The sequence below is a fragment of the Pelodiscus sinensis genome, chromosome 3, assembly GCF_049634645.1.
Source record: "Pelodiscus sinensis isolate JC-2024 chromosome 3, ASM4963464v1, whole genome shotgun sequence".
In the NCBI taxonomy this organism is placed as follows: domain Eukaryota; kingdom Metazoa; phylum Chordata; order Testudines; family Trionychidae; genus Pelodiscus; species Pelodiscus sinensis.
In genome coordinates this window covers 154,489,325-154,508,810 of record NC_134713.1, presented here as the reverse complement: position 1 = coordinate 154,508,810, position 19,486 = coordinate 154,489,325, and the positions used below count along the sequence as shown (strand labels likewise).

Sequence of the window (19,486 nt, the reverse complement as noted above, 5' to 3'; positions counted from 1 at the left end):
AATGGTTTCTTGTTAGTTCAGAAAAGATGTTGATGTAGCTTTAAATAGACTTGCATACAACAAATTGTTCTACTTTTATCTTTAAATTTAATTTACTAAAGAAAAAATGGTGTTTGCTTTGTTTCTGCACAGAGATTTCAGTTGGATTTTCAGACATTTTCTGTGAACCATAGAACTAAGCTAGAGTAAAACTTCCTATTCTTGATGGTTATTGGTAGTTATACTCCTCTCCATACTAAGCTAATTTAGCTCCCTTTGGGTAATTCTGAATTGATTTGCCTTGGCTTCCCAAACTGTAGTAGGTTTTTTTGCTTACCATGTTTATAATCTTTTTAGCCACATGGTGGCACCAAAACACTTTACTGTGCATGTTCTAACATTGCTTCCTAAGTTTTTTAACTCAAATGTAGAGTCACCAAATATTCCTGCATTTTACAAAATTCCATATTTCCAGTATTATAACTTTCATCTCACCCAGGATTTTGGGATGAACTAAACAATAGTTCTGCAAATTAATCTCTTACTATAAATTAGACTCAAAGCAAAAAATTACATTTAGATATCCTGTGGTAGAACACAACGATGAATTTTATCACTTTTTGTCACAATTTTTCTAAAGTAAAAACTTATTAACTGTATGGTAATTAAGAAAGCTCTCTTCCCGTTCAGTGTTAACTTGTAATATTGTAAAGCCAATCTTGTGTATATTATTACTTATAGGCTGTGTCTACACTGGCCACTTATTCCGGAAAATCAGCTGCTTTTCCGGAATAACTTGCCAGCTGTCTACACTGGCCCCTTGAATTTCTGGAAAAGCACTGACGATCTACTGTAAAATTGTCAATGTTTTTCCGGAAAAACTATGCTGCTCCAGTTCGGGCAAAAGTCCTTTTCCGGAAAACTGTTCCGGAAAAGGGCCAGTGTAGACAGCACAGTAGTGTTTTCCGCAAAAAAGCCCCAATCGCGAAAATGACGATCGGGGCGTTTTTGCGGAAAAGCGCGTCTACATTGGCACGGATGCTTTTCCAGAAAAGCATCCTTCCAACGTAGACGTGCTTTTTCTGGAAATACTTATAACGGAAAACTGTTCCGTTTTAAGCATTTCCGGAAAAGGGTGCCAGTGTAGACGTAGCTATATTGTTTGAAAATGGGAAGAGCACTTTAAGAGTCCTATAAATGTTTATGCAGTGGGAAAAACATAGTATTTATAAGGTACATGCCTAACATTATAAATCGTGGGGTTTAATGTTTTTTAAAAGCCAATATCTTAATCTTTTGAGATGGACAAAATAAGCACAGAGTATACAATTCTGACCCCATTGTAAATAGTAGAAAAACTCCATAAATTCACTCAGATTAAGTGACTTATCCCAGGGTCCATAGTCATTGACTGATTAGGGAGTAGAAACCTAATGGCATATTAGGGTACATTGGGAGGAGCATTTCCAGCAGATTTAGGTAAGTGATTATTCTACTTTATTTGATGCTGGTGAGGCCACATCTGGAGTATTGCATCCAATTCTGGGGCCCCCACTAAAGAAAGAATGTGGACGCATAGGAGAGGGTCCAGCGGAGGGTAACCAAAATGATTAGGGGCTGGAGCACATGACCTATGAGGAGAGGCTGAGGGATTTGGTCTTATTTAGTCTGCAGAAGAGTGAGGGGGGATTTGATAGCAGCCTTTAACTAACTGAAGGGAGGTTCCAAAGGGGCTGAAGAGATGCTGTTCTCAGTAGTGACAGATGGTAGAACAAGGAGCAATGGTCTCAAGTTACAGTGAGGGAAGTCTAGGTTGGATATTAGGAAAAGCTATTTCACTAGGGGGGTGGTGAAGTACTGGAATGGATTACCTAGGGAGGTGGTGGAATCTCCATCCCTAGAGGTTTTTAAGTCCCGATTTGACAAAGCCCTGTCTGGGATGATTTAGTTGGGGTTGGTCCTGCTTTGGGCAGGGGGCTTAACTCGATGACCTCCTGAGGTCTCTTCCATCCCTATGATTCTATGACACCTGGTGTCTTTTCCCAGTCTGTCATTTAACTATGAGGCTGTGTGGTCTAGTGATCACAATACCTCTGTGAGGGAAATTATTTACAGATGCTTTTATAGCTAGGTAAAGTAAAGAGCTCAGTAGGATGAAGTTACTTGTCCAGAATGTCTCAATTAAGAATGGCCACTGTCTAGTTTTTGTTACACATTTTGAAGGTTATTTTTGTTCACCATGTGTTTGAGTTACTAAGATGATATAGTATTGGCTAAAAGTACCTAATGCGGGGAATACTGTTTATCACTGTACTTCAAGTCCTTGATATATTTCCATATGCTGCACTTTCTACTAAATAATGCATTTTTCAGTAGTCTATCAAATATCAGAAAAGTACAAGAAATGCTTTTTAAAGCTCACCATCTGGATAAATGGTTAAATAATCTAGTTCTCTCAGGCTGTTGCATTCCTTTTCTGGTCCTAGTTTACTCCATTTATTAAAATAAAACATTTTGCTTTTCTCTCTATTCTTTTATGATTCCTGATTGGTTCCACTCCTTGTATTATTGGAGGTGGGGGGAAGGGCTTATTGTCACTGGCTAATAAAGAATCTTGTGGAACATCTGGCTGGGTTAGCAATAATGGAAAAGACTGTGCAGAGCTAGTATACTAAGGAAATCCTGGGGAAAGAGTGAAATTAATGTAAAAGAGGGATGTAAATGAACACTGTGAACTAAGTTGTGCCTACTTCTATGCAGATGAATAAAAGGGAAGGCAGGCACAAGGCACTCACTGTTTGGAGTTTCTAATACCACAGCTGGTGCTAGTTTACAAACCTTGTACATGTATATACACAGAATTCACTACAGAGGGGCATGGTGTGTGCCTTGTACCTGCCTTCCCTTTTATTCATCTGCATAAAAGTGAGAGAAAAGGGGACCATGGTCCAGAACTAGTGCACCACCAGCCAATGAAATTGGGTCCATTCAAGAAGAGTCCACACAGCACTTTGCTAAAGGATGTTTTGGATGCGGCCTCAGGCAGCTCCTGATACATTATGCCTCCATTGGGCACAATGCCTCAGTGAATTGCCTGCCACCAAGATACTGCATCTCCCAATCAAACAAAGTGTCTTAAAACTGCAGTCTAGTATTAATTGTTTGAGTTGTTCTATATGACAGAATTAAAGCACCAAATTGGTTAAGATTCTATAACAGAAATATTTTTTTCCAGATTTTGCATGAGCTTGTTCCTTCTCATGAATTAATGTTAGAATATAATGCCATGCTTCAAAAATCAAGTAAGTCTGTGAATACTTGTTCTTTTTCTTTAAGTTATTCTGATTACATGTTTCATAGAATGTCTGTTGGCTGCTTCTTGTTTAAAATAGTTTTAATGTATTAAAAAAGTATGGTGTAAGGAAGACAGGAGTCTAGAAGACAGTCATTGACAGATAGTTACAAGCCCCTGCAAATAAATGCTTGTCTAAATAAAATTGTACAGAGTGGCAGAGTCTGTAGGCAACACAGCCAAGATCTCAATATTGATTAGTTATTTTGGTTCCTCAATGTTCGTGTGCTCAATGTGTTATCTTAATGAAGCCTCTGACTTTTTTTCAGAGAGGATTGATGTACAGCACTCTCCCTGAACTCAGTACCTATTATTCATTAGATCCAAAACCAAAACTCTCATCTCTTCCAAATGGACCGTATCTGAAAATAATCTCCAGAATTGGCATAGCCCCCATCTCGATCTGCTTGTCACTTGCAATATAAGTCAGACTCTTCTCTTGAATTGATCCTCTGAATTGTATATTGTAACTAACTTGTATGCAATGTGATGAAGGTTCTTTAATTCCAAGATCATTTCTTCCCTGTCCCCCACCTCACTTGTCTTTCTGAAAATGTTCCCTGGGAGGTTGTAGTATCTTTTGTGTTACAAGTGCACATATGATATAAGCACAATTTTTCAGATACTTTTTTCTGCTCTGATAACTCAGTCTTGTTTTAAAAATCCAGACTTGGCTAGCATATTATTTCCAGTGAGGTGCCTGCTTTATCAAGACTGGGAACAAGATAAATACATAGATCCTTTCTGGTTCAAGTGAGCATTAAACTCCTGATCCCATATAGTTCTAAGCACCCTATCCAGCACTTAAATTAAAGAAAGTAGGACACATGGCAATGAGAATATACTGCTCTTTGCAGGGGGTGTGGCACAGCAAGCAGAAGTAAGCCTATAAAGTGAACTTCTGGTTCTATTGACGTTCAATACCCAAAATTCTCCTTGGCTTTTGAAACCAGGATTAGTGCTCAGTGTGTATGTCTGAGTGGAAAGATTGGCACTTCTAAGAGAGTGTGTGTGTGTGTGTGTGTGTAAGATTTGTTCATTATTGTATTTTACCGTATAGAGTTGTGAGTCATTGCACATGAGGAACAAACATAGATTCCTTGATAGATTAGTCTTCTGACATGCCACAAGTGAAATTTAAGACCTAGATTTATAAAACAGGTTTGACTATAAGAGAAAAGTATCATATATAATAAACAATAGTAAATGTTGCCTTGTTGGAATAGCATGGAGATCTGTGGGCTAACTCTGAGGGGATTTGTGAGTGAGTCAGGTTTTTTTTTTTTTTTTAAATCTTCTGGCTTGTGGAAACTTGGAACAAACCAGAAACAGTGTATTCAATCTGCAGGAAGGGGATTAGTCAGGAGCATCATTTTTGGGCTCTCAGGATTTGCTGACCAGAGGCAGCAGTCATGTTGTAAGACAGTCAGTTTAAGTATGAGTGAACTTGGTTCTTCTAGATGATTGCTCTTGCAATCAGTAGTCATTGAGCAGGATTACAAAGACAGAGCGCTGTTCTACTACAAGCTATCCTCCAAAAACTGAACAGCTGTCCTGGATTCTAGATATACTCTGGTTTAAAATCACAAAGAGGGCATCATCGTGACCAGCAGAATGAAGGGGAAAACTAGATCTCGTTGCTGCTTGTTTTATGAATGAATGCAGGATTGTTCATTAACTTGACCTGTTTTAATTCCAGAAAAAAGAAAAAAACATAGACTGGGGCTGCAGGTTATTTTCACAGTCCTGGATTTTGCTGGGTGGAAGGAGCATGTAAAAGCTTGGAGCTGTTTAGCAAAACAGATTAAACAGATCCTGGAAAAGTAAGTATGGTACAGCTGCCATTGCCACACTAAGGGAATTAAACATTACAGTGTGTCAGTGTCTATGGAAACTAGGATATGTGCAGGTGCACTTTGATAGCAAGAAAATGGTTCTCTTGTATCCTTTCACAGGCTTGTTCTTTACTGAACAGAAGAGTAAACTCGCGAGTCCGGTAGTTGTTTACTGTCAGTGCCCAGCCAGCAGAGTGCCCTTTTAATAAAATGTCCATGGCACTCCGTAGTCCCAACCACTGCTTCTTTCAGTGGTAATACTACAGTGTTTGGTCTGCTACTGTTAGAATACTACAAGATCGAGAGATGTCATTATTACCCTTTATTCGGCTTTGGTGAGGCCACATCTGGAGTATTGTGTCCAGTTCTGGGCCCCCCACTACAAAAAGGATGTGGATGCATTGGAGAGGGTCCAGGGAGGGCAACCAAAATGATTAGGGGGCTGGAGCATATGACTTATGAGGAGAGGCTGAGGGACTTGGGTCTGTTTAGTCTGCAGAAGCGAAGAGTGAGGGGGGATTTGATAGCAGCCTTCAACTTCCTGAAAGGAGGTTCCAAAGAGGATGGAGAGAGGCTGTTCTCAGTAGTGGCAGATGGCAGAACAAGGAGCTATGGTCTTAAGTTGTGGTGGGAGAGGTCCGGGTTGGATATTAGGAAAAACTATTTCACTGGGAGGGTAGTGAAGCACTGAAATGGGTTACCTAGGGAAGTAGTGGAGTCTCCATCCTTAGAGTGTTTAAGTCTCGGCTTGACAAAGCCCTGGCCGGGTTGATTTAGTTGGGATTGGTCCTGCCTAGAGCAGGGGGCTAGACTTGATGACCTTCTGAGGTCTCTTCCAGTTCTATGGTTCTATGATTTTATTTTAAAAAGGTGACCATTGCGTGAGTAGTGAGCTCCTGAGCCACCAGGAATTGATATAGTCTCTGGCCAGCACTGAATGGGGTTAACTGGAACTCCAAAAGAAACCATCTACAAGTAGCTCACCCTGGTTAGATGTTTATAGTGATGAGTAGATGTCGGAAAACTGCTGAATGAAGGTGTTCAGAGGTGTGATCCTGGAGGCTTCTCTACTCCCTGAAAGGCAAACTGCACCTGACCCATTCATAATTGCTAGCTATGTGTATCAGTGGTGCCCTTTAACATAGTATGTATGTTTTGTATGTAAAAGGTGCTCCAGGTTGTTTCTAGCTCCGCTTAAAATACTTTCTCAAATATTAAGCTCTGTGGGACCAGGATTATATCTTATGTAAAATACCTTGTAATGTAATGCTTTTTTACACATAGATCTGGTATTGAGTAAAAGTGTGTGAAAACAAGAGCGGCCCTAGACTAGCTGCCAGCAACTGGTGCCCTAGTGAACCGTGCAATTGGCACCCTCACCTCCAGACCCCTCAACAATATTGCACCACCATTTGGCGCCCCATTTAACTTGGCACCCTAGGTGACTGCCTATTTCGTCTATATGGACGGGCTGCCCCTGCTTGAAAAGCATGTAGGCCAACATTCAGTGATGTGATGCAGCCTTTATATAAATATCAACCACTGTTGCTAGTCTCATGGCTTTTCAATTAAGATATTTTCACTGTGGGTTAGGATGAGAATTTGACTTACTAAACCAGGGATATCTTGGTGGTGTTTCTGTTTAGTGAAATCTGTTCAGAAGGCCAGCCTTATCTGCAATCTTGTGTTCTGTGAGTCAACACCAGAGTATATCCAAATGAACTGGGATGACTTCTCACTTTTATTGAACAGTTACCTCCATAAAACAGCCAGTTTGTCAGTCTCTTAAATGGCTAATTTTAAGATGATTTTCTCAGTGCAGCACCTGGGACACATCCCTGGTGTCACTTCAGATTTACAGGCCCCTTTAAATGGAAACAATTTTACTATCCGATTTCTTGCTAATGTAATCATTGTACTAACCTAGCACATAAGCCTTTTTCTGTATAAAATTTAGTTCTTATTTCAAACCCTAATTAGTGCCAGAATGTAGACTTTAAATGAGATGGCACTGCATTCGGTAGTGTAACTCCTGCTTTTCAGCTGGCAGTGCTATTCAGGGAAAAAATGGTATGGATTGGACCTCACTGGTCTGGCACCCTTGGGACCTGACTGGTGGAATTCTGGACTCTCCCTGGGTCGGTCAGCAGACCTAGAGGAGTTCCCCTGCCCCGGGCTACCACCTCCTGACTCCACCCGCCAGTCCCCACTGCCACAGCTCTGCTGCTCTCCAGGGTGGTGTGGCTACTGTGGCTCCAGAGCCTAAGGGTGCTGGAATTCTGCTATTCTGGGATGCCTTGGCTCCGCTGCCATGGCTCTCAGGCACGGGGACTGTCACAGCTCTAGAGTGCCGGAGCTGCTGTGGCTCAGGGGCTGCCGGGGCACCGCTCCCCAGGGTCACCGGGGCTGCTGGACTTTGTTGTCCCTGGCTGCTGCGACTTCCCGGATCCAGGGCCGCTAGGGCTCAGGGTGTTGGAACTTTGCTCCCCAGGGCCACCAGGGCTCTGCCATCACTTCTCTGCCCCAGAGATGCCGAGGCTCTGCTTCCTGGGGCTGCCAGGGCTGCCGTGGTTCCGCTGCTCCAGGGCTGTTGTGGCCAGCCCGTGGCCACCCAGCTCTCTGGTCCAGCAACAGCCGTGGCCCTGCCATATGTTGCCAGACCAAAGAATCTCAGACAAGAGAGGTTCAACCTGTAGTGAGCACGGCAGGGCTGTCAAATGTCTGGTGGACTGAGTATCACACACACTTTCCAGGTCCCTGTTATGAAATGTGCAAAATGTGCAGCACTCAGACCAATGCTTTGGTAATTTCCAGCTGTTACCTGCAAACTCTTTCCAGCTCTAGCAAACATCTTTACTGGATCATGGAGGAGTGGAACTCCAGAAAGGACTGGTGGCCAGCCTTCCACTTTAGTCACCATTTGGCTAAAATAAATTGGCAGGAAAATGAAAGTCTTGCTTGTGAAAAAGCATTCGTGGCTGGAATCTTGTTGGGAAAAGGTAATTTTAAATCATCTTTGCTCTGTAGAACAGATATATTGGCTAGTTCAAGCTTTAATGGCAGAGGATGTGTCTGGTGTGTGTTTTGAACCCCAAGATTTCAAGAAAGAGGTTGGCTTGATTCTGCAAGAGTGAATACAAGAAAGGCTCTAAAATGTTTGGTATTTGCCATTGAGGTGTAGTGTACCTTCCCCTTGTTGAATCCTTGGCAGTCAAAAGAAGAATGAACTAATAAACAGAATAAAATTAGGAGATTAGGAATACAAGGAAAAAATAGTTGCAGGTGGCACATTAGGCTTAGTACACCTGAAGTGGTCATTCCAGAAATACTGTGTGGAAGCTGCTTCCTGAGTGAGTGCTGGCTGTTAATAGATGTTGGAGGCACTATTCACTACTAACTAACTATTCTTATCTCAATAGATAAGGAAACCAAGGAAACTAAGCCTCTGAGTGTGGTGTGCCTAAAACTGTCTTTAGTTTAGCTGGGTGGTTGACTCTCAGAACAGATATGTGGTAACCATTAGGTTATCAGTAAGATCTCCAGTATAGAAAGATGTGGAGGCTTGAGAGATACTATCATGTCATGATTCAATAAACTTAGTGCTTGAATATAAGATATGCCTTTAGTGATTTTTTTTTTTTTGCTTAAATGTTGTGCATCCAAACTTGCTTATAAAGAGAATGATTTGATTTATAAGTCTTGATGCTGTAATGCATCAGTCCACTGTCTGTTGGACCAAGGCAAGCAGAGCTGTGTGAGGTGGATAGCTTGATGGCAGTTCATGGGGCACATGTGGGAGAAGTGGCATTGAAATAGGGAGATGGAGGTGAAATGGAGTGGAGCTCTCTTTGGGTGAATCACATGTGGCTCATCAGAGCACCACTCTAGTTTGCTTCACTAATCCTAGGTTCTTACAGTTCAAGGCCCACTTCTCCCCATCGTTCCTACAAATAGGCCTGTATTCCAGAGGGGCAGAGTCCTCATGTGGCTGTGAGGAGTTGCCAGCAGAATAAGCTCTTAATCAGAGTTCCAGGAAAATCCATGCTATCTGAAGGAGGATGACTAATGGAAAATGGCTGGTCCCTTGTGCCTACAACGCACTCTCACCATGGAAGTCTGGTGTAGAGGACCTTCTATGGATTCCTAAGGAGGGATACACAATGCCATGGGAGCAGCACCCCACCTTCTTCATTGCACCCCAGAGTGAGAGCTTCTCAGTAAAGTCCCTTTGCCCATCGTAGGAGATGATTTAGAAGGTAATCTGAAATTTGTCTGGTAGCTGGGATTTTCCAAGGAAAGGCAATGTCATTCATCCTTTAATGGATCAGCTTTTCCATTGCTAACATCTTCCAGATTTCTGAAAAACGATTTTTTTATTTTAAATATAAAGAGCCCACTTCCAACTACTGGCTGTTACCTGGTCAGTTAACTAATTCAGTTCCAGTTGTAGGGTGATTTTCTGGAAGCTCATTTAAGCTAAAGAAGTGACATGTACATGTTGAAGAGAGAATAGTTTTGCTAATGTTAGGACTTGTGTGTATATATAATTACTTTCTGGGCTAAATGAACTCTTTGTGCTCGTACGTTCTAATAGATCTGAAGGACGTTACAAAATTATACTTGCCAGAAAAAAAACAATGACATGTACAGTTACCTACACTCACTTGCCACTGTCTCTGAGAATGTGTGGGGGAGACTTTCTTGGTCTAAATATTATAACTGCTTATTTGGTAGTGGTAGTATACCTTATGCACAGACATCTTGTACTAGTGACTTCTATTAGAAATTTTTCTTTAAATTTTGTGTTCTTCAGTTTGTATCACAGTGTGGCTTATACTGTCATTTCATTTTTGTTTTAGATTGCAAATACTTCAGATATGTTTCACACCAAGGCCACAAAGCCAAGAAAGGAAGGTTTCAGACAATGAAGAAATTTGTGAAGAAACACAGCTCTTCTCATTTAAGAGCATCTGGTGTTTTGGATTCCTGCATCCACCTTTGATGTTTGAGAGGACTTTAAGGACCACTTATAAAAACTGCTAAATTATTTTCCCAGCATTTCTATGCGGCTTTTTTTCCAGGTTCTTGCTACTAAGAACGGTGAAAGTGGATTGTCAGCTCAGTGCTGGACTCAGCATATTGCTGATTGCAATCTTTGATTTGTATTCTTATTTATAATAAAAGGGAAGTAAATCCATTAGTAAGGGAATCTGTTTTCTTTAATATTTATTCCATATTTGTTTGTGTGAGATTTAATAAGCAGAGCTGACACTTCAGGACCATACATGGAAGTTATTTAGTAATTGTGGAGCCGTGTACCTATTGTTTACTGTTGTTGGGACATATCCTGCTCCTATTTTGACATTGCTTTAAATGGGAGCAAGTAAGGTCATGTTTCAAATCCAGTCAAATAGACCATGATATAAAATAGTTAATATTTGGCTGCAGCTAGAGATTTCAAGTCACTTGTTCCTGTATGGGAACTTTCCACCCTCTCACTTGCTTTGTTGCAAGAAAGGCAGACTGAAAAATACTTAAACAAGTAAACAAGACATGTTGCTAGTTGACACCATCTAGGGATTATCTTCTGTACTGAGAAATCCATGGAATCAATTACTCGGGGAAAAAAGTGTGTGGAGTGCCTGGGCTTAACTAAGTAGTTTATGGTTAGGGTTGGACATTTTTGTTCTTTAAATTTTTATAACTTCACCAGCTAATATCTATCTTTAAGCATTTTCTCCATTTTTATTTATTTACATTATCACAGTTGCAGGAAGTTTTGAGGTGGCGTGTCAGACAATATGAGGCAAGTCAGACAGACTATTTAATTACGGTAGACACAGATTTTAAAAGTTGAAGCTTTATTACCATGAAAATACAAATGGTCAAAATATACTAAGTAAGTATCCAAAAAGCAAATAGGTTTTCAAGTAACATTTTTCTTTCTTTGCCCATCTATAAGTTTCTGTGGAAACATCTGTGGAAACATCTATGGAAATATTTTTTCATTCATTATTACTACCCATTATTACATCATCTGTGGAAATATTTTTTCATCCATTTGTGTGTATGACTTTTACAAACATTTACTGATTAAAAATTGGATCCTACGAAACAAGGGATGTGAATGGGTAACTGGTTACCCGGTAAGCATTACTCCGAGTGGCTCCCCTCGTGGACAGGCTCCCACCTGCTACCCTGCGCAGCTGCCTTTATATCCGGCTGCTGGCCTTGCCACCAGAGACTATCGAATTATCGTGTAACTGCTAAGATTTTAATCGATATCTAACATCCCTAGTCCTGTTCATGAACAAGACTGAACATGAAACCCCCTCCTTCTTAGAATCCAAGTGTTAGTATCATGGGGTCACAAATTATGTGAAATCATCCATGATATAACATGGTTATGAACTTGGTAAAGGTGTTTTTAACAGATCCATGCATTGCTTGTATTAAAATAAAACTCATGCAATTACCTTTCACGCAGTAGTTATTTAGAGTTGTTCATTTTATGTTGTGTGCTTCCTTTTTGGAGTCTTGCACATCAGGATGGCTTTGTCTTTCTTTGGCTCAACAGGAACTAATTGGTGAATATGAGCCATTGGAAGACAAGGAGTTTTCTATAATCCTTTTGGCTAGTAATTGTCTTAGGGAAGGTGGCGGCAAAGATTAAGAAAGAGCTGAGAGAAACCCCTTTAGTCCAGTAATTATTAAAGAAAAGAAAAAATAGCATTTGATTTTAGGCCAAACTTAAGAAAAAAAGCTTAAATCTTTTTAGAATATAAAAAAAGTTTGTGTAGACCCTGATGTCTGATCAGCTTGGGGATCTTGGAAAATGATCCCTCGCTCTCAGAGGCCTTTGGGGAAAGTCCTATTCTCGCTTACAGACAACCCTCCAACCTGAAACGAATTTTCAGGTAACCATGCTACACAATCACATCATAAGCATCCAGGAATCCAGCCCTGAAATTAGCCGTGGTGCCAACTCTGCCCACATATCAATGCAAGTGAATTCATCACTGGAGCCAACAATATAAGCTACCAAATCAGAGGATCATTCAACTGTACATCCAGTAATTTGATCTATGCCATCAAATGCCAGCAATGCCCCATTGCTATATATTGGACAAACTGGACAGTCCCTATGAGGGAATCAGTGGACATAAATCAGATATACGTAAAGGGAACATACAGAAACCTGTTGGAGAGCACTTCAATCTACCTAATTGCTCTTTAAAAGATCTCCAGGTGTCTGTCTTGTCACAAATCAATTCTACAAGTCAAATACACTGAGGCTACGTCTAGATTGCATCCATTTTTCGGAAAAGGGATGCAAATTAGACGTATCGCAATTGCTAATGAAGTGGGGATTTAAATCTTCCGTGCTTCATTAGCATAAAAATGGCTGCCGCTTTTTTTCCGCACGGAGCTTTGCCAGAAAAAAGCACCAGTCTAGACACTGATCTTGCGGAAAACAAAGCCTTTTCCGAAAGATCCCTTATTTCCTAGAGCAGTGGTCCCCAACCATTAGAGGTTGCCGGGCGCCAGGGGGCGAGGCCATTCATCCGCCAGGTGCCAGGGGGCGGGGACACTTGTGTGCCCGGGGCTGGGGCCCCCCCATAGCCGCGCCCGGGGCCGGCGCTCTCCCCCCGCCAAGCGCCGTGTGCCCAGAGCGCGGGTGGCCAATCTGCGGCGCTCCTGGGGCCGGCGCTCACCATGCGCCATGTGCCCGGGGCTGGCTCCGGCACCGCGTATGCGCCACGTGCCCGGGGCCAGGCCAGCCCCGAGCACTTGGTGGGCACACACAAATGCCCCCGCAGGTGCCATGGCGCCCGCAGGCACCGCGTTGGGGACCACGGTCCTAGAGGGATAAGGGATCTTTCGGAAAAGGCTTTATTTTTTGCAAGATCAGCATCTAGACTGGCGCTTTGTTCCAGCAAAGCTCCATGTGGGGGGGAAAATAAGCGGCAGCCATTTTTATGCTAATGAAGCGGGGAAGATTTAAATCCCTGCTTCATTAGCAATTGCGATATGTCTAATTTACATCCCTTTTACGAAAAAGGGATGTAGTCTAGACGTAGCCAGAGAGGTGTTGGAATTACAATTCATCCACAAGTTCAATTCTTGCGCTGATGGCCTCAATTGAGATGAGGGATGACTGGGACATTATCAACCTAACATTCAATGAAGGTGCAAACAGCTCTTTGTGTAGATTCTTGTTAGTACCCTTCCTATCTATTGCTATCTTTTGATCCTTATCTGCTTCTTTTTAACTATCCAATCTTCAGGTGCTTATAGATTGCCCGTTCTGCCTACTTGTTTTTCCCTTTGATATTTTCATACTCTCTGCTTGTTTCCTGCACCCCCCCCTTTACTTTTTTTTCCTTACCCCTTCTCCCCTATTTATTTTGGGTCTGCACATCCTAAACTTAGAAGTCCGGTCATCTGAAGAAGTAGGCTGTGCCCACAAAAGCTCATGATACCATCTATATGTTTTGTTAGTCTATAAAGTGCTACCAGACCATTTGTTTTTTTTTTTAAGTTTATCCTGTACAGACTAACTTAGCTACCCCCTGAAACTTCAGTCATTGGTGGACTTATTCTTTGTGAATTTAAGTAATTCTTTTTTTTAACCTAGTTACACTTTTGGCATCTAGTGGCAACAAGTACCACAGGTTGACTATGATGTGTTAAGTATGTCCTTTCGTTTGTTTTAAACTGCTGCCTATTAATTTAATTGGGTGACTGCTGGCTCTTATAAAAACAATGTCTAGTCCTGTGGCACCTTAGAGACTAATATAATCATGAGCTTTTGTGGGCAAAACTTCTGTATTACAGGAAAGGATAAATACATTTTTCCCACACCGTTTATGATTTTATAGACCTCTATCATATCTCACCTTATTCGTCTCTTTTCCAGGCTGAACAGTCCCCATCTTTTTTTATCTTTCCTCATAGGGAAGCTGTTCCATATTCCTAATCACTGTTGTTGCCCTTCTTTGTACCTTTTATATACAATGGATTTAGATAGTCATTATGATACTTATAGTCGTCTTATCTGTCCTTTTTCTAACATTGTTAGCTTTCTTGACTGCCTTTGCACCTTGAGCAGATGTTTTGAAAGAATTATTCATGATGTTTCCACGATCTTTCTTGAGTGGGAATGGCTAATTTAGATTCCATTTTGTACGTGCAGTTGGGATTACATTTTCTAATGTGCATTACTTTGTATTTAGCAGCATGGGATTTCATCTGGTGTTTTGTCATCCAGTCACCCAGTTTTGTGAGATCTCCTTGTAACTCATCGGTCAGCTTTGGACTTGGCTGTCCTGAGTAATTTTGTATTTAGCAGCATGGGATTTTATCTGCTGTTTTGTCATCCAGTCACCCAGTTTTGTGAGATCTCCTTGTAACTCATCTCCCAGAGTGAGAGCTTCTCAGTAAAGTCCCTTTGCCCATAGTAGGAGATGATTTAGAAGGTAATCTGAAATTTGTCTGGTAGCTGGGATTTTCCAAGGAAAGGCAATGTCATTCATCCTTTAATGGATCAGCTTTTCCATTGCTAACATCATCCAGATTTCTGAAAAACGATTTTTTTATTTTAAATATAAAGAGCCCACTTCCAACTACTGGCTGTTACCTGGTCAGTTAACTAATTCAGTTCCAGTTGTAGGGTGATTTTCTGGAAGCTCATTTAAGCTAAAGAAGTGACATGTACATGTTGAAGAGAGAATAGTTTTGCTAATATTAGGACAGCTTTGGACTTGGCTGTCCTGAGTAATTTTGTATCATCTACAGACTTTAGCTCCTTCTCGTTTACCCGTTTTTCTAGATCATTTGTGAATATTAGCACAGGTCTCCATGCAGATCCTTGGAGGACCTCACTGTCTCTATTGACTGTGAAAACTGTATTTATTCCTACACTTTTTCCTATCTTTTAATCAAGTATTGATAAATGAGAAGGCCTTTCCTCTTATCCCAAGAGCACTTGCTTTGCTTGCAAGCCTTTCGTGAGGGACTTGGCAAAGGCTTTTTGAAAGTCCAAGTACAAATTACTTCTATGAATATACATTATGCAATTGAAATCAGAATCCAATCCTTCTGCCTTTGGTAATATCTCTCACCTTTGCAACAACCATCCTTGTATCTGCCTGTCCTTGGGTTTTCTAAGGTGTTCAGAATAAATGTTTTTCCTAACAGAAGCATCTCTAATCACTAGCTGCTCTTAACTCAGGTGTTGGAAGGATTGCATTTTACAGGGGGTGAAGAAGAGAGCAGAATTTCTTTTAGAAGAGATCTTGTTGCTTTTGAGTGTTGTAATAGAGAGAGAGAGAGAGAGCCTGAAGCATGGGCCTGGTGCAAGACTTTAAGGCCTGAACCAAAATAAGCAAAAGTTATGCTATGAGCAAGAGTTAGGGCTTGTCATAAAGCAGATGCGTAACAGCAGTTTTACTTTCCCGATACATGAACTTGGCACTGGTATTACTAACATTGCTAAAATACACTGAATATGTCAACACATTCCAGCAAGCCCTGACAAGAACACATAGCAAGTGATCAGATGGTTTGATAGAAGTGATGAGTAATAATGTCTTGCCTGAAACTGAATAAACGTTATATATAGATAGTATCATAGGCACAACCCGCTGCTTCAGATGAGTGGAGTAAGAGGCCGCACAGAAACCCCAAAATTTAAAGTGGGAAAAGAAGGGAAAGAGGGAAAAATAGGTGCTGAATAGTGATGTTTTGCCTGAAGCATCAGGAGAGAGTTACGGAGGTGGGCAGCAGATAAGGCAATGCATAAGTTGTGTATCTCAGATTGTTTTTCTGAATTCATAAATGGTGAGATGCCTCACCTTAACCCTTCATCCATCCTTGGTGGGATCGAAAGTCCTGCCATTCATGGGCATACATGTATTAAGTATACCTGTGATGTGCATAGGGCACTAATAAAATGCCTGTAGGTAAAAATTCTGGCTGAACGTCCACACCACTGAACTGAGTTTGTGGTCATCTTGGGCAGTTTGATCGAGGTTTACCATGTTGGCTGTTTGTACAGAGCTGGTGCCGTACACAGAAAAAACACACATGTAGCCAGCAACTGACAAGTGGTGTGAAGGATCTCCATTTCCTGAGAAGAAAATATAGCAATATCTCTTCCTTGCATCATTTTATCTGGTATTTTCTTCTAGAAATAAGAACAGCCCTACGGGGCCAGACCAAAGGTCCATCTAATCCAATATTCTGTCTTCTGAAAATAGCCAATGCCAGGTATCCCAGAGAGAATGAACGGAATATGCAGTTGTCAAGTGAACCATCTCCTGTTGCCCATTCCCAGCTTCTGGCAAACAGAGGTTAGTGACATAGTGGCTATTAGCTAGGATAGGCAGTGACTAATAGACCTATCCTCTGTGAACTTACTGTCAAGGACTCTAGCCCAGACGGCTCGGTTCGTTGTCTGACTGCAAAGAGACAGGCAACACCAGCAAAGTCCAATCACAAGCTCTTTATTCAAGAGTGCACGCAACAATAGAGAGCGGTCTGTCTCCAAAGAGAACCAGCAGCGATTTTAGTAACAGGTAGGCTTATGAAGACAGTTCCGTCACGTCATAAGCTCTTCACCCAAGCCACTTACCCCCCCTTTCTAGAAACTTTTAATATCTATGCATATCTTCGCCAACCATACATTGTGGGCAGAAGCGCTTCATAATGCATCAGCTACTGTCTTATCAATCACAAAAGGCAGGTACCAGGAACAAGGAGACAAGGGAGTTGAGCACAAAGGGCAAAAATAGGAAGGTAAGATTAGTGAAGGGGAACAGAAACAGGGAGTTACTTACCAGTTCCCAAAGCAAGCTATTCTACTTACAGTAGGTACAAATATGTAATTTATCACTTATCTAACTTTTATAACCTAAGTCAGCATGGAGGGTGCACCTCTGTTTGAACCACATTCCTGGTTCTGGTCAAGAATACTCCGAGGCCTATGAAATTAGCCTTTGTTAACTTCCCTTAGCATAATGTTGACCAGGCCTTGTTTTTCTGGGCCCAACATTACCTAGTTCTTTTTTGAACCCTATTATAGCTGTGGCCTTCACAATGACCTCTGGCAAAGAGTTCCACAGGTTAACTGTACATTGTATGAAAAAATACTTCCTTTTGCTTGTTTTAAATCTCCTGCCTGTTAGGTTCATTTGATGACCCCAGTTGTTGTGTTATGAAAATAAGTAAATAACACTTCCTTAATAACTTTCTCCACACCTGTCATGATTTTGCAGACCTCAATCATATCCCCCCTTAGTCATTATCTTTTTCAAGCTAAAGAGTCCCAGTCTTATTAATCTCTCCTCGTACAGAAGCCATTCCATACCCCCAATCATTTTTGTTGCCATTTTCTGAACCTTTTCCACTTCCAATGTATGTTTTTTTTGAGGTGAGGTGACTATATCTGCACACAGTATTCAAGGTGTTGGGTGTATCATGGGTTTCTATAGAGGCAATATGATAATTTCTATTTTCTTATTGCTCCCTTTCTTTGCTTAATAGCTTTTTGGTGAGGAATCTTGTCAAAGGCTTTCCGAAAATCTAAGTACATTGAATCCCCCTTGTCCACATGCTTCTTGTCACCCCTCAAAGAATTCTAGTAGATTGGTGAGGCACAATTGCCCTTTACAAAAAACATTTTGCCTCTTCTCCAGCAAATGATACTCATCTATATGTTTTCTGAGCGGAGAGTGTTGAAAATATCCCAAGGGCGGCAGGGTCCAAGAACTCTTCCTTCATAGGCAGGTAGAGAGATCAGTGAGGAATCCCAGCTTGTCACAATTGTGGGAGAACTTCAGTGGGTCAGGGCAGCACAGAACCAAAGGTCTTGACATGGGAAGCTGTGGTGGATTCCCCAAGATCCGTGGTGGTCTGAAACCCTGCCTGTTTTTACGGGGCATAAATTGCCCCGTATGGTCTTTTGCAAAAACATGTCTTGGGGGAACTCTGCAGTTTCCTGTCCCCTGTATGAGTTCTATTTAGACAACGAATTGGGTCCGTGGAGTACAACAACAAGAGACTGTCACTTGGTTGCCAGTTGACTTGAGGAAGTTAACCCCTTTGTAAAAGCTAATCTGGACACACTCCAAATATTTGTTCCAGAATGCAGATTATTTACCCAAAGAATAGTTTCAATTTGAAATGAAATTTTTAATTTTGAAGAAAAATCCAAGCAGCTTAAACTATATATGGAAATCTTCTACAACATGTTAACGTTTGAAAGGCCATTTTTCATCAACATTTTTTATAACAAAAATTTCAACTCTCTGTAGTGACAATACTCTGTCCTCCACCGGCATCTTCTACCCAAGAAGCTCAAAGTGCTTTACCAACTTCAATGGACTCTTTGGCTATGTCTACACTACAGAGAAAATTGAAGCAGTCGCAGTCGATCTTCCGGGGTTCAACTTAGCAAGTCTACTGAAGACATGTTAATTAGAACTGAGAGGGTGCTCCTGTTGATGCTGGTAGTCCTGTTTCTATGAGGAGTAAGGGAAGTCAAAGGGAGAACGTGCTCCCTTTGACTTCCTTCAGGGTACGTCTAGACTACATGGTTCCGTTGACAGAGCCATGCAAAATAGTTTACTCGACATAGTCAAAGAAGAGGAGATTTAAATAATCCCCATTTCATTAAAATAAAAATGGCTGCTGCACTGTGCCGACAATCAGCTGATCCGGCACAGCACGGCAATCTAGACATGGCGCGGTCAACAAAGGAAGCCTTTGTCGACCGCTCCGGTATGTCTCGTGATCAGCTGATCGTCAGCACAGCACGGCAGCCCTTTTTATTTTAATGAAGCAGGGATTATTTAAATCCCCGCTTCTTTGACTATGCCGAGTAAACTATTTTACATGGCTTCGTCGACGGAGCCATATAGTCTAAATGTACCCTCAGTGTAGACAGCAACAAAATTTGAGTTAAAATACTTCGACTTATGCAACTTCAGCTACATACATTGCATAGTTTATCTTAATTCAAACTTATCCCCAAGTATAGACCAGGCCTTTGAAAGAGAGGTCTTATTTCTGCTGGTGCCATCTCTTAATAAAAACGGTCCCAGACTGAGATATGAGAACTTTCTTGCTCCCTACTAATGCTTCCGCATGTTATGTGATAGGTCCTACACTGCTATAGGTCCTACACTGCTATAGTTTATCAGAGATTTTTCTTTACTTCAAGGAATAGTGGACTATAATTTGAACAGAAAGTTTGTATTGTATTGGTCTGATGTTGGGAGGGGCCTGTGGTTTGTAGCATAATGGCAGTTGTCAAGTT

At 41.3% G+C, this 19,486-nt stretch overlaps 1 protein-coding gene across 2 annotated transcripts in view; it reads left to right on the top strand.

Moving 5' to 3' along the window:
- TAF1A (TATA-box binding protein associated factor, RNA polymerase I subunit A) overlaps positions 1-10,375 on the top strand; it is a 29,413-nt gene extending 19,038 nt beyond the window's left edge. Inside the window, exons 8-11 of one of the 2 annotated variants that reach the window (XM_006115590.4) lie at positions 3,215-3,281; positions 5,031-5,154; positions 8,005-8,165; positions 10,026-10,375. In XM_006115590.4, the coding sequence (XP_006115652.2) occupies positions 3,215-3,281; positions 5,031-5,154; positions 8,005-8,165; positions 10,026-10,168 (495 nt within the window). In that variant the 3' untranslated portion in view covers positions 10,169-10,375. The remainder of the gene's footprint in view (positions 1-3,214; positions 3,282-5,030; positions 5,155-8,004; positions 8,166-10,025) is intronic. The other variant, XM_006115591.4, reaches the window with a different exon arrangement.
- Positions 10,376-19,486: the final 9,111 nt, after the last annotated feature.